This window comes from Periplaneta americana, chromosome 1 (genome assembly GCF_040183065.1).
Source record: "Periplaneta americana isolate PAMFEO1 chromosome 1, P.americana_PAMFEO1_priV1, whole genome shotgun sequence".
NCBI classification, from domain to species: Eukaryota; Metazoa; Arthropoda; class Insecta; order Blattodea; family Blattidae; genus Periplaneta; species Periplaneta americana.
In genome coordinates this window covers 27,926,969-27,950,155 of record NC_091117.1, presented here as the reverse complement: position 1 = coordinate 27,950,155, position 23,187 = coordinate 27,926,969, and the positions used below count along the sequence as shown (strand labels likewise).

The window sequence follows — 23,187 nt, the reverse complement described above, 5'->3', positions numbered from 1 at the left end:
AGGAAAGATTGGAAAAAGCTGGGTTTGCAGTGAAAGACATGCCCTTGGGCAGAACACTAAATGAAATGAAAAGATGAAATCTCGACCAAATGTTCGTAGTATCGTTTATTTGTGTTTACTTTTCCTTACTACTAACTAATTTAGGGAGCGCCACAACCGTAGAAATTCAAGTAGCTGCAGAACTCTGGAGACTTATCTCAACGCCGAAAGCCTCAATACTTTTCGCCCATATTCGAGGCGATTTGCCTAAGAATTTATTCATTCATTCATTTCATTCATTCATTTTATTCCATAGATCTTACATGAGCAATGAAGCTTTAAGATGTGGAACATGTCAACATTTTACAATATTACAATTACAATTTTTACAAATTTTTATAGTTTTACAATTTAGTAATTTTCTACAATTTTTACAATTTTGTACAATTTTTTTTACATTTTTTTTACATTTTGGCGAGATGAGATGAGGTCCGAGGATTCGCCAAAATATTACCCGGCATTTGCCTTTTCGGTGGGGGAAACCTCGGAAAAACCCAACCAGGTAATCAAATCAAAAGGGTTGATGCCAAGGACTCGCCATAGACCATCCGGCTTCAGTCCCACGGCTGGGGAAAACCTCCGAAGAAACCAAAGTCCAAAGGGGGATCCAACCCAAGCCCGAACGCAGCTCCGGATCAGCAGCCCAGCGACTCTGTCGACTGAGCAACATCGATGGCTCTACTAAAAGTATACAATACATAGCCAATCAGATTATTAAATTTACAAACGCAAACGATCATTCATAAGTTGAGCTATATTATAATACAAAACAATTTAATTAAATTTAAGGCATAAACAATTTAGATTTGTACAGACTTACCTTCAGGTAAATCTTTGCGTGTAAGGGGCCCTTCACGGTTCGCAACTGAGATCTCGTACAAGTCTGTCACTATATAGTACTACGCAGCCTGAAAATGACGTGTAGTGTGCGCTGTCTACATTGGTGATATTCTGCCCCTACGTTTTCGAGAATGAGGAAGGACGAACAACAACGATAATATTAGTTAGGTATATGCCAACATGATAGACATTCCTCACATCAGAATAAATTAGCAAGATTCTTTATAGAGAAGCCATTTTGGTTCCAGCAAAACGGAGCTTCATCGCAAATATCGAGAATTTATAGTCAATTTGGAAGTGCGCCATCTTCTGCTTGGCCCTCCAGGTATCCTGACATAATTTTTTGTGATTGATTACTTCCTATGGGGGCACCTGAATAGCCATCCATTTGGAAATCAGTGTCATTCCTATAGATATGTTGGAATGTGTCATTGTCGATCTCCGTCGCAGACTGTCTTAGTGTGAACCTCGTTAAGATGGTTAACTGTAGGACATAATTTTCAAAACATGAACGTGACTTAGATTATTTCACACAATCTCCTGAGTCCTGACAGTATAGTATACTATACTATACTTCATACAGGATTATGATATAAGGCAGGAGTTCCCAACCGGTGTGTCGCGAAATTTTGAAATTGAAAAATAAATTTTATGTCATCCAGAAAATCTCTTTACAACGCATTTTTTTTTATTTACAACGAAGTCTTTGATATGGTACATTTTATTTTGAGACAGACTTTACCAATGAAACGTGAACACTTGCAAAAATCTCAGTTTAATTTTTTTGCCTGACGATAATTCGAATTAAAGTGAACACTGCAACAATGCTTAGTAAATTCGTTTACTTTTCCCACTTCGTAATAAACAGGGTTTAGAATCGTCAGAACATATCGGCTAGTTTCAGTAGCCTAGATGCGTGTGAGCAGGTGATAGTGCGATTATTTTATCACAATTGTTTTTGTTTTTTTTTTTTTTTTTTTTTTTTTATCATGGACAAATTTTTAATTCGAATAAGATACTCTGAATCAAGTTCTAGGTGGGATGACAGCGGTGCTAATTCAAATAATGTGAGTGAAAATTCCCTTCAGGATTCACAAAAACGTACTGCGTTTCGTAAATACAGTAATGAATATTAGAAATATGGTTTTATGTGCTTGGCGATGAATATAAACAAAATCCCGAGTGTCTTATATGCGGAAATGTTTTGTCAAATCAGTCGATGGTGCCGAATAAACAGCTAAATATATGAATCAACATTTTCTACCATGAAAATAGTGAAATCTAAATAAAGAAACATACTGTTGCATCTTGAAGATATATACGTGTTGGTCTGTCAACCATAAGGTCACGTATAGGGAAACTCTGTGCAAGATTATAAATTATGTTCTCTTGCTCTACAAATTGTCAAAGCCGGCTAATTATTAAATATAGCGCATTGATTAAGTTGTTATTTCTTGCTTTTATATATACGTACATAGATTTCTTGTGGCAATGTTAAATTCTTATGTCCTATACTCAGAAAAACATATGGAACGTTGGCGAGAACAGCTATAAATCTTGAAGACGGAACAGATCAAAGGATTCAATCCATGAAGCTTAATAATAATAATAATAATAATAATAATAATAATAATAATAATAATAATAATAATAATAATAATACGAGGATGTTATCGGAAAGTAACGCATAATAATTTTTTTCTGCGTTGGTATTGCGGCCGAGATGTTGACAGCTCACAGAGATATACGAGTAGTTTGAAGTTTTCACTACAGACACAATTTGTTTTGCATGTGCAGTTCTAGCGAGAGAAGCGTGAACTACGCAACAAAGATGGCGCGCATGTTACTGTCGTCAACTTGTGAAAAGCAGCGAAGTGTTGTGCGAGCTAAAGAACATAACCCGAGTGAAATTCACAGGGACATATTGTGTGGCGTGTACGGGGAAGACTGTATGGATCATAGCAACATCTCCAGGTGGTGCACATTCTTCGCTGCAACCCAGCGGAATGTCACAGGCATTGAGGTGGCAATTATGAACAACCGGCGGATCCAACTGTGAACCTTATCTCAGTAGTTCAACATTTCATACGGTGCTGTGTACGATATCGTGCATGACACATTGAAATTTGATAAAGTTGGTGCCCACTGTGTGCCTAAGAATCTGACAGACAACCACAAGGGCCAGCGAATGATGACATGCTTGGACTACTTAAGGCGTTACGCTGTAGAAGGGCATGACTTTCTGAAAGGAATTGTCACTGGCGATGTGTCCTGGGCGTACCACTACACGCCCGAAATAAAGCAGGTCTCTATGGAGTGGAAACATACTGCTTCCTCAGTAAATAAAATAATTCAAAGTGACGCAATATGCTAAGAAAGTGCTTGTGACAAAGTTCTGGGATATGCATGGTGTTTTTTGTTGGTGGACTTTGCTAAACACGAGACCACTATAAATGCTGAAGCCTACATTCAAACTTTGGTAAAGTTGCGTCTTATTCTTCGTGACAAACGCCGTAACATTAATGCTGACGATGTCAAACTTCATGACAATGCTCGCCCGCATGTTGCGGCTTCTGTTCGTGAGAAAATCAACACATTTGGGTGGGAGGTGCTCCAGCATTCACTACACAGTCCAGACCTTGCACCGTCGGACTTTCATTTGTGTGGTCCCATCACAGTCTAGTATATGTATACAGTCACGAAGCTTGAGTTTATGTGGGTACTAGGAACAATAGACTGTGCAGGTACTATTTCGCATTGTCTGTAATGAAGCGATAGTAGCGATTCTAGTGGTTAGCAACTATCTATGGACGCATATTTACTACGTATTGATCTTCGTGACTGCATATACAGATGCCTCAAACCAGCAAGCTGTCTCGTTCGCGCAGGCGCATAGAGCACTTCTCCCCTACCACTGTCCGCCTACTGCTGTGCACTGTGGACTAGAACGGTACAGCTCAGTTCTAATAACAGTTGAGAAGGCTGCATAGGGAGGGTACATCTTGAATACATTGTCAAGAGGTAACTTTTTAGATAATATCACTATACCTGGGGATCGGAGCCTAGGTGGGCCCTCTCCGTTAGCTCTACTACTTCCCCTCTCCAGGCAGCTTCCTAGTTTGAGACATCTGTACTAGACTGTGGTCCCATGAAGAAATTCCTGGCCGACCATCACTTTGCGACCGATGCAGAAGTGCAACCAACTGTCCGCAGATGACTGTACTTCAACCGAACGGACTTCTATGAACAGGGTATACTGAAACTGGTACCACGATGGGAGAAATGTGTTGAGAAACTTGGTGCCGTCCACACCTGTGGAGTAACGGTCAGCGCGTCTGGCCGCGAAACCAGGTGGCCCGGGTTCGAATCCCGGTCGGGGTAAGCTATCTGGTTGAGGTTTTTTCCGGGGTTTTCCCTCAACCCAATACGAGCAAATGCTGGGTAACTTTCGGTGCTGGACCCCGGACCCATTTCACCGGCATTATTACCTTCATTTCATTCAGAAGCTAAATAACCCAGATGTTGATGCAGCGTCGTAAAATAACCCAATAAAAAAAACTTGGTGCCTATGTAGAAAAGTAGCTAAAAGATGTGAGTTCATTTGTTTATTTTTTGTTTTTGTTTAACTGTTAAACTTTTTTTTTTAATTATTGTGCTTTACTTTCCGATCCACCCTCTTAACAACAACAAATATACCCATAATTGTTACATTTATTCTTTATAGTTATTTAGTCCATAAAAGTACAGGTAACTTTATTCAGTGGCTTTAATGATGACGCAACAAAAGGCTGTATATTTTAAACATGGAATAAAAAAAGAACGTTAGGAATAGCAACTGAAATAGAAGTAGGCCTACCATATTACTTATTATAGCTGAACAGTTCCTTAGACAACATAATTATTATACTGATTGTACTGGAATTACTTTATGCAATTTTGTTTACAGTTTTCATTTATGTTTAATGAATTAGTGTCTTACAAAAAAGAATAGGCGGCAATGCATCACATCCGTATGAACGAATCTGGATTGTTTTATATTGACGAATCATATTATAATAATAACAATTCAATGAACTCCGATTCAAAGGAAGATCGCGAATATTTAGATCTGGATAAACTGAAGAGAGAACAGGTTAGCAACAAGTGTAAATAAGTATTTATATTGCTTTTTGTGTAAGATATATGTGTTAATTTAGTTTAAAACTATTTATAACTAGGGATGATACTGTCGGAATATATTGTTATGAATCCGAATTCATATTAATGCAATAATTATGACATTAACTTGTTAGAATATAGCCTATTTCTATACGATATATTTTCCATAAATGATGTAAAAGAACATTATTGCACTATACTCTTTATCTTCATTGGAATCATTTTAAGCTAATGTACTCTTACTGTAACAATTGCATTCATTGTGAATTAGGACAGGAACCCATTTCGTAACATAACCTAGAAAATGACACGGAACAGCTGCAATGAATCACAATAATATGTACTTACGCCGTTTTATCACAAATTTGGGTCACGTAAAATACTAATTTTTACTCAATTTGTATTTTATTTTTAGTTCGAGCAAAGTACAATGGAGTAAAAATGAGTAGGCCCATTTTTACGTAGAGCTCACAGGAGCTATTCCTTTTCATTTTCTATATAGCCTAAGTTATCCGTGTGATTTTACAAAGTACCACGAAATGGCATTACTATGCTTATCAAGTTATCATATTTAAGCCAGTCGTGCGACTGATTTATTAGTGGTAGACTACATACTGCCATTATTATTGAATGAGAAAATATTTTGTTACATGTTTTAACACGTAATATTTCACCATTCTTAATTATTGTACTTCATCTGTTTGTTACATTTCAGGTTCAGTTTTCATGGCAGAACAAAGAAAAGGTATTCGCTTATGACACAAACGTTCCTAACAGTGATCGCTATGGATTCAACTTACTTAGGTATTGTAGCTAAAATTGCTATTATATTTTAGTATCTAAATATCTGGAAGCATAAAACTAGAACATCTACACAAACTTGAGAAATCTTCCTAGACTTTTATATTTCACCTAAATCCGAACATAGTTTGTCAATCCATGGGTGCTGGCACATGATCTCGAGCGGAGTATAGATGAATCTTTGAAATCTTATGTTTGCAAACTGAAAGTACGTGTAATGAATACTTACCTACTTTTTGTTTTCTAAATTTCGGATACCTTTCATCTGGATATTTATGTTTATTATTGCTGAGGTCAAATATTTTATTTTTACAACATTTCAAAGGGGAAAAAAAGTACTATTTTACATAGCAACAATTTATTAGATTTTATTATGAGGCTAACATAAAATTATGAGGTATCCTCCGGGAACTCCGGTTTCCCTGTGGTATCCCAATAAATCCCCGTCTCATCGCGGATGTAGAGTAGACCAGCCTCCAATGGCGCACCCGGAGCAACGACTCTGTCGGTAAATTGGGTGATTGAAGAGCATTCAAGTACTCGCTATTGGTATAATAATAATAATAATAATAATAATAATAATAATAATAATAATAATAATACCGGTACTACTACTACTACTACTACTACTACTACTACTACTACTACTACTACTACTACTACTACTACTACATCATGTTCGATCCTTAATTGCAACTGCTTTAAGAAAAAAGTTTTGGACAGTAGAAGAGGAAGTTTTTTGCCTTGCTACTAATGGCTCCTCTAGACGTATTGACATCATAGCGTATTCCCAGACTACCAAGAAAGGATATATAATTGATCCTACCATAAGGATTGAAACGGGGAGTAGCCAGCCGGAGGATGTCAATCAAGAAAAGATCAACATTTATCTGCCAACAGTTGATTACTTCAAAGCAAAATACCAGCTTGAAGACATTGAGGTGATTGGTCTTCTTATTGGAGCTCGTGGTGTGATTCCCAAGTTCTTTGAACGCTTCAGGAAGACTTTTGAATTACCACAAACACTTACTGCTGACATCATAACTTCAGTTTTGAAACGCTCTTGCCAAATTCTGAGTCATCATATTCACTCTGTTTAATTTTTTTATTCACTTTCTATTCATATATGTTTATTTTAATTTTCTTTCTACAAAATTTATGTAAACATTTAATATTGCAAAATTCATGTAGGAGAGTATACTGAGTCCTTCTGGGCTACCTCCAATGGGAGACAGTTATTACCTTACCTAATAATAATAATGATAATAATAATAATAATAATAATAATAATAATAATAATAATAATAATAATAATACCGTAAACTGGGGTTACTTTGAACACAGAGGAAACTTTGACCATTTTTTCAGAAAATCATATTTAGGTTTCTACATGCTGCACTTGTTATAGATGGACGTAAATTTGGTATGAGAATGGTTTTACGATAATTTACCACCATCTATAACAAATGTAGCATGTAGAAACCTAAATATGATTTTCTGAAAAAATGGTCAAAGATTCTTCTGTGTTCAAAGTAACCCCATTTTACGGTACTACTACTACTGCTACTACTACTACTACTATTACTACTACTACTACTAGTAATAATAATAATAATAATAATAATAATAATAATAATAGTCCACACCTGTGGAGTAACGGTCAGCACTTCTGGCCGCGAAACCAGGTGGCCCGGGTTCGAATCCGGTCGGGGCAAGTTACCTGGTTGAGGTTTTTTCCGGGGTTTTCCCTCAACCCAATACGAGTAAATGCTGGGTAACTTTCGGTGCTGGACCTCGGACTCATTTCACCGGCATTATCACCTTCATTTCATTCAGAAGCTAAATAACCTAGATGTTGATACAGCGTCGTAAAATAACCCAATAAAATAAAAAATAAATAATAATAATAATAATAATAATAATAATAATAATAATAATAATAATCCATGTATTGTGCAGTGGCGTAGCCTATTTATTTTGGGTGGTGAGCCAGATATACAGGGTTTAGAAAGTACCTGACCCATCTCCTGTCAATGCCGCTGCCGTCAACTCTCTTGAAACTCATTCTTGGAAGTCTTATTTAATAACATGCAAAATTATGATAAACAATCATGCAAGGTGTATCTATACAAACGCTTCATAAGGTGAACTGGAGCTGTCGAGATTTTCTAGCAACGAATCTGTCGATCGCTGATGATCGGTCCTTCAACAAATCCCAACTTTTCTCCCTCTCAATGGATAGAATTACTAGATTACAAAGCTTTGTGCTTGACATGATTGTCAAATTTTTCGTTTCAGAGCTTTGAAAAGTTTTATGTCATTGCCTTAATGAAGGACGAACATTTACTAATATCCATTTTTGGAGACTGAGGTGCTTCCAATAATGAATTTGCATCAGCAAGAATATCGTCTAAACATACTGTAGCAAATAAAATAAGATGCCAAATTTTTCTAGCTGATGTAACAATTCAGTAGCCTCCATGGCTTCCTTCTTTTTATCGCTGCCAGACAATTTGTTAGGCCCAATCAAACACAGTTAAATTGGCTCTTGAAGAAATGAACCCATTTTTTACTTCTTACCTTAATGCTATCGACTGTAACAATTGCTCTGGTTCATGGTTAGTTTTAATGTTGAGTGTTTTCCGTAAAAAAGCAAAACTGCGCATATTTTTTGGGTGGGCCTGGGCCACTCGCTGGCTACGCCACCGGCATGCTGACCCCAGTGCAAAAGAAATTTAGAAAATAAAATTAATTACCGGTACAGAATATTGTAACTTAAACTTATATTTCATTGTTAAATGATTTATTCACATTGAACATTCATGGTACCATATATACGTAATAACTCCGGACATTTTTATAATGACCATTTAATGACTGTGAACATTTTTGATACTGGACATTTAATGACAGTGGGCATTTATGATAATGGCCATTTAATGACTGTGGACATATTCTATACTGGACATTTGATGACGGGAGGCATTTTTCGTACTGGGAATTGATGATAACGGACATTTTTGTAGTAGACATTTCGCAGTGGACTAATTGACTGATAATGCCAGTAATGGAAACATTGTACTTACCAGTGATGTTATGAAATGTATAATAACGAAGAATCACTCAGCTGCTAAAGATTTTTTGTCAGGTATTACACAACTCTGAGTTATAGACTATAAAAACTGTCTTCTGATTGAGGTTCTGGCTGATGTGTATATATACAGGGACATCATTTTATTTTTACTAACATTTTTAATATTAACCTGTCTATACCTTTAGAGAACCGGAAACACCGCTTGCTCCCCCCTCCAAGACTGGAGTTCGATGATACTGGCGTAAAACACAAATCACTCTACTAGGTATAGGAAGGAAGAAAAGTAGTTCATCCATTTACGTAAACTAGGAAATATCGCGATTTTGAGTTTGATAATTTTCATTAGGTTTTTATTTAATCAAAGTACAGTACTGTATTAAGAATAAGTGTTTTTACTCACGAAGTGAGTTATCCATGCGAATGTATTCATTATGCAATGTATATTATACTGTCTACAGCACATTAGCGTACAATATAGAGAAAGAAGTTAAATTGAAAAATAATCATAATATGAATATTTAAACACAATTTTGAAAATGGTGGCCGTTCATTTCGATACAGGCTTCAGTTCTTTTGTGCATATTATCACACTATAGACTATTGCATCTAATTCCAATTGCGAGTTTCGTCCTTCGTACTAGTAACTCATGTTGAAATAATTCTGTACCTACTCTACGTACTGTAAATTCAATCTTCACTTCTGCCCGACCCGAAAATATAAAATTACTCAGACATGCTATCTACTGTCCGTCCAAGTGGTTATGCCGCAGGATTGTAGAAAGGGAGGAAATCACGTGACAGTTAATTACTTAACGAGGCCCTTTTATTTAAGTTAAATTAAACAGCTGTATAATATTACGTAAACTTCCAATTCCTAAGGTAAATTAATGTTTTCAGAAAAGAGCTAAGACAGCCCAGCTATTACAGAGGGGCGATCAGAAGCAGGTGGGGGAAACCGGGATGTGACGTAGGCAAACGGACAGTACCTGTGCGAAAATATGATTCAATATTGAAAGCTCTTTCGTCACTGGAAAACGCGAAGATATTTCTGGAACGTACTATACTCAGTAACTCAGTACTGCTTACTATCTGCGGTCTTGGTTCTGTGTGGAGTTGGAACTTCCTTAGTAGAAGGGGTGGGAGTGAAGTACATTAAAAAACTCAGGTACAATAAAAATTGAAGTAAAAATAAAATGATGTCCCTGTATTATCGGACAGTACATCTCACTTGACGATATGTGTCAGAGGAAGAACAATTGTTTGTATGCATCTGAATTCTGATTAGTGGAATATGTAGCTAATCGGCGATGTATGCATTGGAGGAGGAAAGGAACTAGCCACTCTACCCCATTATCTCCTGGTCTAGTTGCCTCATGAGTGATGCCTTATTGGTGTTACCCTAGATCATATATATATATATATATATATATATATATATATATATATATATATGTTTCCGGGCCGGTGTTACAAACTTTCAGGGATGATGGGGAAGGGCACATGTATCAATTTGAGATAAGGAACCCTGATCCGGAAATGACTGAGTCGAAAGTTATAAGCAAAAACCTGTCTTGGCAGTTGACTAAATAACATCCAGTACCCTTATCCCTACAAGAGCGGCTGTTTTCACCACTGCCTCCATCCACCAGGGTCGCAGATTTCAGTCATGTACAACATGTAGCCTATCATTTACGGCAGTGATGTCAAAGCAAAGGCATTTTTCTGACCTTGACGTCGTGCGCGGGCATCAAGCGCTAAGTTTGGAAAGAGGAGGGGTTGTGTGTATGAATAAGCACCCTGTTGGATTAAGAAAACAGTGGTGCACAAACTCCAAACGGAATGTGAAATTTTATGTCGTTATTTTTATATGGCTTTTTTTCTGTTTGATATTATCTATATTGTCTGTAAAACAAAATACTAACACCAATTTCTTAATATTGCAGTTGTGTTTTAAATGTTAATAACATAATAAAAAGTTAAGAAGGAATATTCACATAAATTCCTGGATGAAACACATCATTCATAAAGAAAGTGATGTCCCCCCCCCCAAAAAAAAAGAGATTGAGTATGACATGATAAGTTGGAATTGATATTGATGGTATCTTTAGCCTTATAAAAGTAATCAATAAACTAATCAAAACAATATTACAGTAAAAGCAAAGTTACCTAGGTGCTGTATATGTTTTAAGTGTAACTAATATTCCATAACAAAACTCTTATCGCATTATCCTTTTAAGGTGATATTTGTGAGCAACTTCCTATCATCAGAATATTAAATTGTTTTCTCGAAATCTGCTGAAGCTATAGAGCTGACATTTTTACAACACATGGGCACATATCTTTTGCTTATGATGTAACAGTAGTTGCTTTGTTAATTCATTTCCTTACAAACAATTTCCATGCGAATATTTTCAAAATTTTCAATACACTATCTTCAGTAATACGTATATACGGTAATTATATTAGATTTACGAAAACATTCTGTAAGGCTACTAAATAAATAGGCCTATACCTGAAAATTTCACTTTTCTATACGAAAAGTTGAGAAAATATTTCTTTTGAATAAAAAAATCAAACTTGTGAAAAATGAGCATTAAAATTAAAACTTACATTCTTATAATGCACTTATACTTCTCAGGCAAATCTAAAAATTAACATGGATACAGTTTTAATAAGTTTTCTTCCCTTTATCTATTGAATCAGTTCTGACCATCCTTGAATATAGCTCGATCAAGCGGCATATACTACCTCTTTCGTCTGTCTCTTTCCTTTCCGCTGTAAAGCGCTCAGGCTCTCCTGGGCTCTAAAGCGCGCGCTTGCTCCTGTAGGCATCAATTGATATGCCTGATCTAGGGTGTTACTTATGAGGTTGAAATCTGTCTTCGGACAGTTGACTAAACAACAACATCAAGTACCCTTATCCCTACAAGAGCGGCTGTTCTCACCACTGCCTCCATCCACCAGGGTTGCAGATTTCAGTCATGTACGACATGTAGCCTATCATTTACAGTGAAAATGACATCGTTAATTTTTATGTTGCAGTGACAGTCAACAGCTTTGCAGGTACAAATCCCTGCCTCCAACATCTATAATCAATTATCAAATGTGGAAGTCTGAGAACAACCATACTCAAAACATGCCATTAACCAATGACACACAATTAAATGATACAACGGCATATAGTGAATGCAGTTCACTTATTTATGACGCAACATCCGATCATTTGCGAAGTTCTAACGAAGGGTTTGAATGGAAGTCAACCAAATCAAAAGGCTTGGAGCAAAACATGCAGTGTTACACGTCACGAGCAGAAAGACAGAACAACGTCAGCAAGTACATAACAGAAGCCACAAAGCCAGAAGAAGGAATTCTTACAGAAGGCAAGAAATCATACAAGATTCTCTCAACCAACAGACCTGAACCCAAACGAACTACATTTCACTCTGGGAGAAAGAATCGCTTTGAGAACAATGTTCATAACCAACATGATAAAAAATTAAAAACGAAAAGAATTGGATATTTTTGTGAAGCAGGAGATGCCACTTCTGACTCAGAAAATACAGGAAAAACACACTACGTAGTGCCAAGAAATGACTTGACTGAGACTCGCAGGAAAGGAAGATCAAATGTGGTTAAGTATGGTTGTCAGAGTAACATTTTTTCCTTCCTATAGCTGAAATTTAATATATAGAATCTGTTTACTTGAATTAAGTAGGGCACAGTTGCCGTTCGTGGTTTTAAAATTGGGGAAGATTGTAAATGGACACATAATTATCATTATCTGTAAATTGTCCAGTGTCTTGGGGGTTATATATTCATTTATTAGTTCACTCGCGTATTTATATTTTTGTAAGTACGTTTAGATAGACCACTGATGTTATTTAATTGTAATTTGAGCACTGGCCACACCTTAATTTAGTGGTTTCCCATTGATTATAGATTTATTATAGATTTAGTAATTTGTCATACAGAATATGTAATATTGACAATTAATATTTGAGGAGAAAAATTCGCTCCGGCGCCGGGCATCGAACCCGGGTCCTTGGTTCTACGTACCAAGCGCTCTGACCACTGAGCTACGCCGAATTCAATCCACAGTACCGGACTGAATCCTCCTCCTTCAATGTTTCCCTTTGTGGCCTGACTCCAAGTTAGGCATATATACGTTGTTGTTTTCTAATGCCAGGCATTTGACAATAAAGTCATTTGACCTCTTGCACTCCAATATTTTTCAAAGATATTATCATGACTAGCCACTGAAGCACAGATTTTGAGGTGTTCCGAATCCATTTCTTGGTTTGAGTTGCACAATGGGCAGTTAGGGGACTGATATATTCCAATTCTATGCAGGTGTTTGGCCAAACAATCATGGCCTGTTGCCAATCTAAATGCAGCTACAGACGATTTTCGTGGTAAATCGGGAATTAACTGTGGATTTTGATGCAGAGAGTTCCATTTTTTCCCTTGGGATTGAGTTATCAAAGGCATATATACGTCAACATATATGCCTAACTTGACCAGACTCATGGTCTAGTGGTCAGAGCTTCTGGCTATAGTTCATGAGGTCCCGGGTTCGATTCCCGGTTAGAGCACAGGAAGTTTTCCTTAAAGGGGATTATTCCTGTATTCGTCCATGGTCTGGAATTTAGGTTAAGTTTAGATTTAAGACATCTCCTGGCACCACATTATCATAATCATCCTATCACATCATCGGGGTAATGTAACTCCGCCTTCCAGGCGCCCCAACCTCAGAAGTGGGTTACAATTAAGCCACGGCCAGGAGAGAAGACCAGAAATGTCGAAAAGACAACCTGGTGGCATTGGATTTAAAAATGCCCAACTTGGAGTCAGGTCACAAAGCAAAACATTGAAGGAGGAGGATTCAGTCCGGTACTGTGGATTGAATTCGGCGTAGCTCTGTGATCAGAGCGCTTGGTACGTAGAACCAAGGAGCCGGATTCGATCCCCGGCGCCGGAGCGAATTTTTCTCCTCAAATATTAAATATTAAATAGCTAAAAAATGCGGATCCCCTGTTTTCAAAAACCAAGCGAGGCTTTTGAAAGTTTTTATATATGCATGATAATTATTATTAGAGGCTGGACAAAATATATCCCGTTGCTTGCAATGTATGTGCGTTGCGAGCATAGCTTGTTTGGGAAGAGTGTTGGAGGACGCAATCCAGGTAAACTGGAACTGTGAGCAATATGGACAGGGGTGTGTAAGTAGCTAAATATCGTACATTTAGAGTACAAGTATTAACTAGTGATGTGAAACAAAATTTATAATATAGAATATAGTAAATAATAATGTAGTTTACATTGTAATAAAGTCCGCCGAGTTAGCTCTGTGGTAGCGCGTCTGCCTCCAGATTAGCCGGCCCGAGTTAGATTCCCGACGGAGTCAGAAATTTTCATGTAAAATTCCCAAATTTCTCCGCAGTGCATATGAAGAGAAGGCATATGTCACTGTTGATAGTGACTCGTCCGTCGGATGGGGACGTTAAACCTGGCAGCCCCCTTGGTACTATTCGACAGGAGTAGGCTACGTGCCGGCACCAGGTATCCCCTTCTCCCTTTCTTACCTTCATCATTATCCTCACCCATTCCCTACACTACATTTACACATACACTCACCCTAGTACATGACATAACTCTTGACAGATACACATCATTCACAACGTGGCCCGCCGAAGTGGTATGCAACTTGAAAATGGGTCACAGTCCTGCCATCTATCTGCTTCGACAAATTGGAAGGGCTGTTGGAATGGATCCTGTGCTGCTTGGTCACCTTGACGGAGAGCGGAGGAGGGTAGGAGGCCCCCATTGGGTGAGCGAGGAGGGGTCACATGCGGCCGGTGAGCTGGTATACTCTCATCTTCATTCATCCCATAACATTCGGGTTGCACAATAGGCTTCAATATGACCGACGTGCAAAGGGTCGTCCTAACTCGCTCGTAGCCACCGTGATCTAACCTAACCCTAACCCTATTATATGTTTATACAGAGTTTTTCCTTTAGAATCGCCTCTACTATGACTCCTCAACGTATACTCTTTCTTCTGCATCACCCTGTATGTCCTGCATCTAAACCTAAATATAACAGGAGAAATTAATTTTTATAGAACAAGTTTTAAAAATTATTATTTTGTTCGCGGTGCCCCAGTAACTGCTTTTCGGAACCCCAGAGAACCGCCATCCCCCGGTTGAGAATCATTGTAGAATGTAGAGACTAAATACTGAAAAGATGTATTATGAAGTGAGGTAAATTTGATAATATAGAAGTCCACACGGGCAAATCGCAATATAGCGAACGTAGAAGCTCCGCCCACGATCCCTTTCACTTTTCCCCTACTAGCTCATCAGACACACTACGTGATAGGCGAGTGTTGTGTCGAATGTACATTTCATGTGGATGGGGATAACTTCCCCTACTGACGTTCGCTATATTGCGATTTATCCGTCCACACCTGTGGAGTAACGGTCAGCGCGTCTGGCCGCGAAACCAGGTGACCCGGGTTCGAATCCCGGTCGGGACAAGTTACCTGGTTGAGGTTTTTTCCGGGGTTTTCCCTCAACCCAATACGAGCAAATGCTGGGTAACTTTCGGTGCTGGACCCCGGACTCATTTCACCGGCATTATCACTCCTTCATATCATTCAGACGCTAAATAACCTGGAATGTTGAAACAGCGTCGTAAAATAACCCAATAAAATAAAAAAAATAAATAATATAGGAGAAGAGGGCTCCAAGCTACTGTGACTTCAGATACTAAATAGGAAATTAGAACGCTACAATGAAAACATCGTTTATTCATATCCTAAGAAGTTTTAAATTCAAAATTTGAATCAACGGATTTGGCTTATAACGACTACCTGGTATTGAAAGATATTGGCTGTAGTGTCATAAAGATGTTTTCAGTGCAAGTGAATTTCAACTTTAATGATGAAACGGTAATCTATTTTAGTATCTACTGTAACTGTTAATGGGTTTCATAAACAATGTTTTGTGGTTTACTGATTACAATGAATGAAGCAAAACTCTTTCCCAATAATTACAATAATGGTATTAATAAGCGTTAACATTACTATGGAAATCTTTCACTAATACGTTCTTTCTCTTCCTGCAGGCCTTTATGAAAATTCTGTTACATGAAGAAAACAAGGTTCACCCAAATACGTATCAGGAAAATGTCGTTAAACGCTACCAAGTGCTATTGCCATCTCTGACACAGTTACAGGAACGGAAAATTAAGCAGGTGAATGTAAAAATTATACATTTGGCAGGGTAGAAAGCAACACACACAATAGTGCGATGTCTCGGATAGAGTGACCGTAATTCGTTTGAATGAAAGTGGGACAATAATCACTCACTTTCTTTAGGGAAAAAGTGAGTTACCATGTTTTTCTAAAATCTAATATTTATTTGGTTTAAATTTATATAAGACGTATACACATACCAAATGAAACATAAATAACAGTAAAAGAAGGAACAAATGTTAATAATTTCTACTTGTCTTGTTAAAAATTCTGATACAATATTAATTGAAATTACATTTCTTTGTATGAATTGAAAATTCCTATTGTTATTTGTATGTATGTATGTATTTATTTACACTGCAAGTGGGCAAGCACCCGGTGGCAGTGGTATATACAATATTAACAATACACAGTTAAAATGATCAGCAATACACAATAAAATTTACAATACATAATACAATTTACAACACATATACAATTTTATACACAATACAATAAGAATACACAATACAATTTAACACAATAATAATAAAACATAAAATAAAACACCTAATTTTACAACACAACCTTTCATCATCTGTCAAAATTTCAAACAGATTTTTCTTGTTGATCCGATCAAATTCTTTCTTGTAACCCACAAATGCTATATGAGTTTCTTTGTAGATTACAAAAAAGCATTTGATGGGATCAATAGGAATAGATGAATACCCGTCATTCCCCACAGGAACAACAGCTGGAATACGCGATTTCACAGCCATCCAAACGAGTCATACTGAGTCGTGGTAAGATGGGAGTAACTGGGGCCGAAACATCTCCAACACTGACAAGTTCACGAAAGCTGCAATTTCGATGCCAAGTTTGTGGAGAGCGTCTGGCTACTAGAAATTCACTCTCTACGCATATCAAGAGTCACAGAAGACCGTACTGCAGGTGAGTTATTTTAATGATTTTAGTTCTAGTTTTCATTCGGGCTAAAACAATCGAATGAAACTACTTATGCCATAAAAAAATCATTTAAAATTACGTTCTTTTCCCAACTGACGATGAAGATTCAGTGCATGTGAAGAGGAGATAATATTATTCTCTCTGCTATATAAAAACACTTAATAGGGGTAACATAGTTCTTCAAAAATACGAACAGCAATAGTTTCCATCCAGGTATTTAAAGTGTAAATAGGATAAATGTTAAGTTTATTTCGAATTTTCAGTGCAGATTTTCTTCGACCATATCCTGTTCGTATGATAAAAGATAAATTTTATAATACTTTTAATACTTGTGGAATCCTGGGAAACGAGAATGCGGATGCTTTAGCAAAGAAGGGCAGCACTGCTACTTACAGACCTGTTACTAAATCTACGTTTTACTCTGTGAAAAGATTTATTAAATCTACATACTTAGACTTTAACAAACAAAATTTGATAACACAATCTCAAGGGAAAAAATAGAACTCTCTGCATCAAAATCCACAGTTAATTCCCGATTTACCACGAAAATCGTCTGTAGCTGCATTTAGATTGGCAACAGGCCATGATTGTTTGGCCAAACACCTGCATAGAATTGGAATATATCAGTCCCCTAACTGCCCATTGTGCAACTCAAACCAAGAAATGGATTCGGAACACCTCAAAATCTGTGCTTCAGTGGCTGGCCATGATAATATCTTTGAAAAATATTGGAGTGCAGCTGGCCTTCTATGCCCAAGGTTGCGGGTTCGATCCCGGGCCAGGTCGATGGCATTTAAGTGTGCTTAAATGCGACAGGCTCATGTCAGTAGATTTACTGGCATGTAAAAGAACTCCTGCGGGACAAAATTCCGGCTCATCCGGCGACGCTGATATAACCTCTGCAGTTGCGAGCGTCGTTAAATAAAACATAACATTTTATTGGAGTGCAAGAGGTCAAATGACTTTATTGTCAAACGCCTGGCATTAGAAAACAACAACAACATAATACTTTTAATCTCAAATGTTCGGTATTAATTGGTATTCTTTACATAACGCCGAGGTTATCTTCTCCTAGTTATATCATGTCTGAAAGAAGTACCATGCGAGTGAATTATCTCTCGTTCACGAAAACGGCAACTTGACCCTCAGCCGATGCGTTCCTTGGCACTTATTACAATAAGAGCGTGTTATTGCTGATTGGACAAACCACAAACTATTAATGTAAATATTATTATTAATATAAGTACTGGTAGTTAAAACCTCATTTACCTAACCCTATTAAGAAGATGGTACCGTCTTTCTCCAAACATATGTGGCACTTGCTTAAGATATGACACCGCTCACTGCAGTTCTGTTTCAGAAATGGCGGTGATATTTTCACGGATTTTATGCAGTTCGTGTTTTCAAGTTTCCCAGAGGTAAAAGTCACAGAGGTTAAGTCAGGGGATTGAGGAGGCCTACATTCCTACTGACATTCCATATTCAACTTTATCTTTTTCAACAGTTAAAAGATTAACCAACTCTAAATATGAAGATATAATATCCTATCATTTCCACGAAATTTCAAATAATATGAGATAGGAGTATCTCAGTGTACAACAAAATATAATTCCTGAGTATCCAAGGTAAAGTGCAGTCCTGTCGACTACACACGGGGCATGACTGTTTATCAAAATACTTGAACAATATTGAAATTATTTCTTCACCACTTTGTCCATTGTGGAGTCTTCAGGAAGAAATGGATCAGAATCATCTTCAGGGATGTCCAGTTCTTTCCTCTAAACCCACTGTGTGAGAAATATTGGAGAGCAAGAGAGTTAATGTCTTTATTGTTAAGAACTCAGCATTAGTTAACAACAATTCCATATTTATGTACTATGTAAAATTCGTCCATAAAAGAGAGCTGTATGTGCTGTTGCAGGATACTATCAACACAAGTAAAACGCGTAACTATGCTTCCATTCAGTTAATTCACATAAAAAGAACTAAGCAAAAATATTTCCACGTACTTACTTTGGTTAACCATTAGTGAAAATATTTACTGATCTCCTGTAATGCTATTTTACGGGATTTTTTGCCTCTTTCTTGCGTACTAGTTACCAAATATTATACACTATGCTATTAATCTAAATAATTAAACGAGAAAGTTCACACCTGTGGAGTAACGATCAGCGCGTCTGGCCGCGATACCAGGTGGCCCGGGTTCGAATCCCGGGGCAAGTTACCTGGTTGAGGTTTTTTCCGGGGATTCCCTGAACCCAATACGAGCAAATGCTGACTTTCGGTGTTGGACCCCGGACTCATTTCACCGGCATTATCACCTTCATTTCATTCAGACGCTAAATAACCTAGATGTTGTTACAGCGTCATAAAATAACCCCATCCAAAAAAAAAAAAAAAAACGAGAAAGGGCATCTAATACTGCAAACAAGAAATACAGAAAAAGACTGTAATCGACACATCTAGTAACTTATCAATAACTAATTTCATTAGACAAAAATTACCTTAATTTTGAATTTCGATAGCGTCCGGCAATCCCTGATGTCACTGGGTAGAGAATTCCATAGACGAGGTAATGATACTGTATAGGAAGATGAATATAATGACGTTTGTGATGAGGGATAGAAAGAAGTGCTTGACTCTGCATACTGTTGTGAGAAACTGAAAACGTGTCTAGTAAGCGGGAGTAGAGGTAAGCAAGACTTTAAATAGCAGTGTCAGTGAATGCATGATTCTTCGTTCCTTCAGGCGAACCCATGCTATAAGCTCGAGGGATGGTGTTACATGATCAAATTTGCGCGTGTTGCAGATGAATCTTATTCACATATTATGAGCACGCTACAATCTCTCAGCTAGGTTATGGTTACATTTGTCAGTAAGGAATTACAATAATCAAAATGAGGCATCACAAACGTCCGAATAAGAATCTTCTTTAGGGTAAATGGTAGGAATGTTCTCATGTGGTTTAAAGAATGGAACAACGAGAATATTTTCTTTCATATGTATGTTATCTAATATCTGACTATTCCAATTTAGGTCATCTATACTAATAATAAATCTGTAGCCGAAATTTTTCTGGTAATTTTCGATTTTCCAAAAATAATTGGTCCTAACATATATAATTAACCACCCTGAAACCGAAAATAGCTTTTTTGAAATTTTTGTTTGTATGTCTGTCTGTCTGTATGTTTGTTACCTTTTCACGCGATAATGGCTGAACCGATTTCGATGAAAATTGGAATATAAATTAAGTTCGTTGTAACTTAGATTATAGGCTATATGGCATTCAAAATACATTATTTAAAAGGGGGGGGGGTTATAAGGGGGCCTGAATTAAATAAATCGAAATATCTCGCTTATTATTGATTTTTGTGAAATATGTTACATAACAAAAGTTTCTTTAAAAATAATTTGCGATACGTTTTATTCCTTGAAAAATTTTGATAGGACTGATATTTAATGAGATAAATGAGTTTTAAAATTAAAATAACTGCCATCTAAGGCCGTGTAATGAATTAAAAAACAAATGACTTCGTCTATAAGAGACCTTGGACAGCAACAATCGAAAGCTATGAAAGCCTACAGAGAATGTTTCTGTGTTTATATGAAGTAATATCGGAAGCTAAATTAACCGATTTGTATAATTAATTATTATTTCATCATTGGAAAGTGTAGTTTCTCTGGATGGACATAATGCTATCATGTTATTACAGTAACTTGTGAGTGAATTGAGGACAGGTGAGATTAAAATAGCTTCTTATGCACAGAAAAGTTGATAGGTTATTCTGTATATTCATTTCCTGTATTTCTTATAATAATGTTTATGAACATATTCATTTTTATCTCAGAGAATTAACGAACAAAGAGAGTGTATTGATTTAGTATGCAGTAATAGTACGTTAGCTTAGCAATCCATTATTTTATAATTCAAAATTTTAACTATGCTCAATTGAATCGTGTTAAAATACATAAAATACATATGCAATAAATGCAATGCAAAAAAATTGGGTAATGAGCCAAGCAGATTATGTTGCCCTGTTGTAAAAGTTGTTCCTCCTGAGATTCAAGAGCTCCCACAACAAATAAAAAACTTTCTAATTCAAGTACATCCATTATCAACACACTTTTTCATAATATAATATAAACATAATAATAAATCTGTAGCCAACATTTTTCTGTTAATTTTCGCTTTTCCAAAAATAATTGGTAATAACAATTAAGAAACATGTTAAAGGAATTGTCATTGCACCAAATGATTGCTCTCTGGATCAAAATGATCGCATTTTAATATTTTAAATACAATTTAAATTAAGTAACATATTAAACGATTTATCCTTCTATCAAACACGAATGTTCCCTGGATCAAACGTCCTATTTTAATTATGTAATTACTTTATATTTATTTCTAACGGGTGCAGCGGAGCGCACGGGTACGGCTAGTTATTCATAAAGAAACCAAGATTCTATTGATTTATCATTTAGCTTTGTGTGTGGTAGATTATCGAGGTTAAGTGTTCTAGGCAGACGTTTATGTATGTCTATTCCTTTTTGATTGGTCTTTAATACTACAATGTTTCGTAAATTTATTTTGTAGAAACTGTATACAGTGTTTTATAATAATTCATATATCACAAGTAGGCCTGTTTAAAATGTATTTCAACTTATTTTTAATTTCAGATATTGCCTCGCTGTTATGAAAACCAATGAACAACTTAAAATGCACGTCAATAGACTACATCCACCGAAGTCCCCACACCAACATGTTACTGTCACGTCCAAGTACGGGAGGAAGCGACAGGTTCTTTCTACGCTTTCTTTAATGAAAAGAAGGCAAAATGACTCTGAGAAGTTGAAGCGACGCACAATGTAATGAATATATAAACACACACACACATTTGCAAATTTTGCCTGTTCATTTTAATGGTAACGTAAGTTCAAGTACGTAGTTGTAACAAGAATGAAAACTACGAATTTCTGCAGTATTAAACACATATTATACATAGTAACTATTTCAATATTCATAATTGACATGTTTTATAACAGTGCTACATGTTTAATTGAATTTCTGTAAATTGCATAGTATTATTGAAATATATTTTAAAATTCTTCACTTTCATGGGTTTATTTACAGTCACTTTAATTGTGAGGTCATATTGCGACTGTATGTCGTGAATGATACATTGTTGATACTAGTAGTGGCTGGGTAACTTTCGGTGCTGGACCCCGGACTCATTTCACCGGCATTATCACCTTCATTTCATTCAGACGCTAAATAACCTAAGCTGTTGATAAAGCGTCGTAAAATAACCTACTAAAATAATTAAAAAATAATAATAATAATAATTTATACTAGTATTACAGCTGTATCAGCTACAGAAGCGAATTTTGACATCTCCAGTGAAGCACGTGGAAGGTACAGGACAGAGTGCGACGTTGCAGCTAATAGCATTCCCTTCCCCTCCAGCAGAAGTAGCCAGCAGGCGGTCATTACTGTTAAGAGAGGAAGGAAATATTTACATTATGATGACAACTGAACTAAGGTTCTATATGGCAATTCCATCTTCACTTTACCTACTGGCGTCTGAAATACGAGTGACGAATCAGTTTTTATTGGCCGATACATGCGAGCAGCGGGCAGGACGGAGCTCAAAAATAGGCGTTACGGAATTGTCAGAAGTCAATTGTTTGCTTGTCACAGTTTTAGTACAAATAATAGCAATACTACTTTTTATTTAACGACTTTTCTATTCCGAATGCACCACAGTCTGAAAGTTCATTTTTCTTTTCTGTGGGATTTCGGAAATTATATTTCGCGAAATAAGTCCAAACATAGGCCACAGGATTACCAGACATTGGCCTTTTTTCCCTTGATACGAAGGGGCCCGAAGGCTAGTACTGCAGCCTCTTGTGGACTTATTGTGCATCATTTTCCCTTGATACGAAGGGCCCGAAGGCTAGTACTGCAGCCTCTTGTGGACTTATTGTGCATCATTTTCCCTTGATACGAAGGGGCCGAAGGCTAGTACTGCAGCCTCTTGTGGACTTATTGTGCATC

General features: G+C 36.8%; 1 protein-coding gene across 1 annotated transcript; it reads left to right on the top strand.

Moving 5' to 3' along the window:
- The first annotated feature begins 4,761 nt into the window (after positions 1-4,761).
- On the top strand, positions 4,762-22,232 carry LOC138708972 (uncharacterized). Its single transcript, XM_069839385.1, has 6 exons — positions 4,762-5,011; positions 5,753-5,841; positions 11,975-12,563; positions 16,058-16,186; positions 16,912-17,117; positions 21,810-22,232. The coding sequence occupies exons 1-6, from the start codon at positions 4,877-4,879 to the stop codon at positions 22,000-22,002; spliced, it is 1,341 nt and encodes a 446-aa protein (XP_069695486.1). The 5' UTR covers positions 4,762-4,876; the 3' UTR covers positions 22,003-22,232.
- Positions 22,233-23,187: the final 955 nt, after the last annotated feature.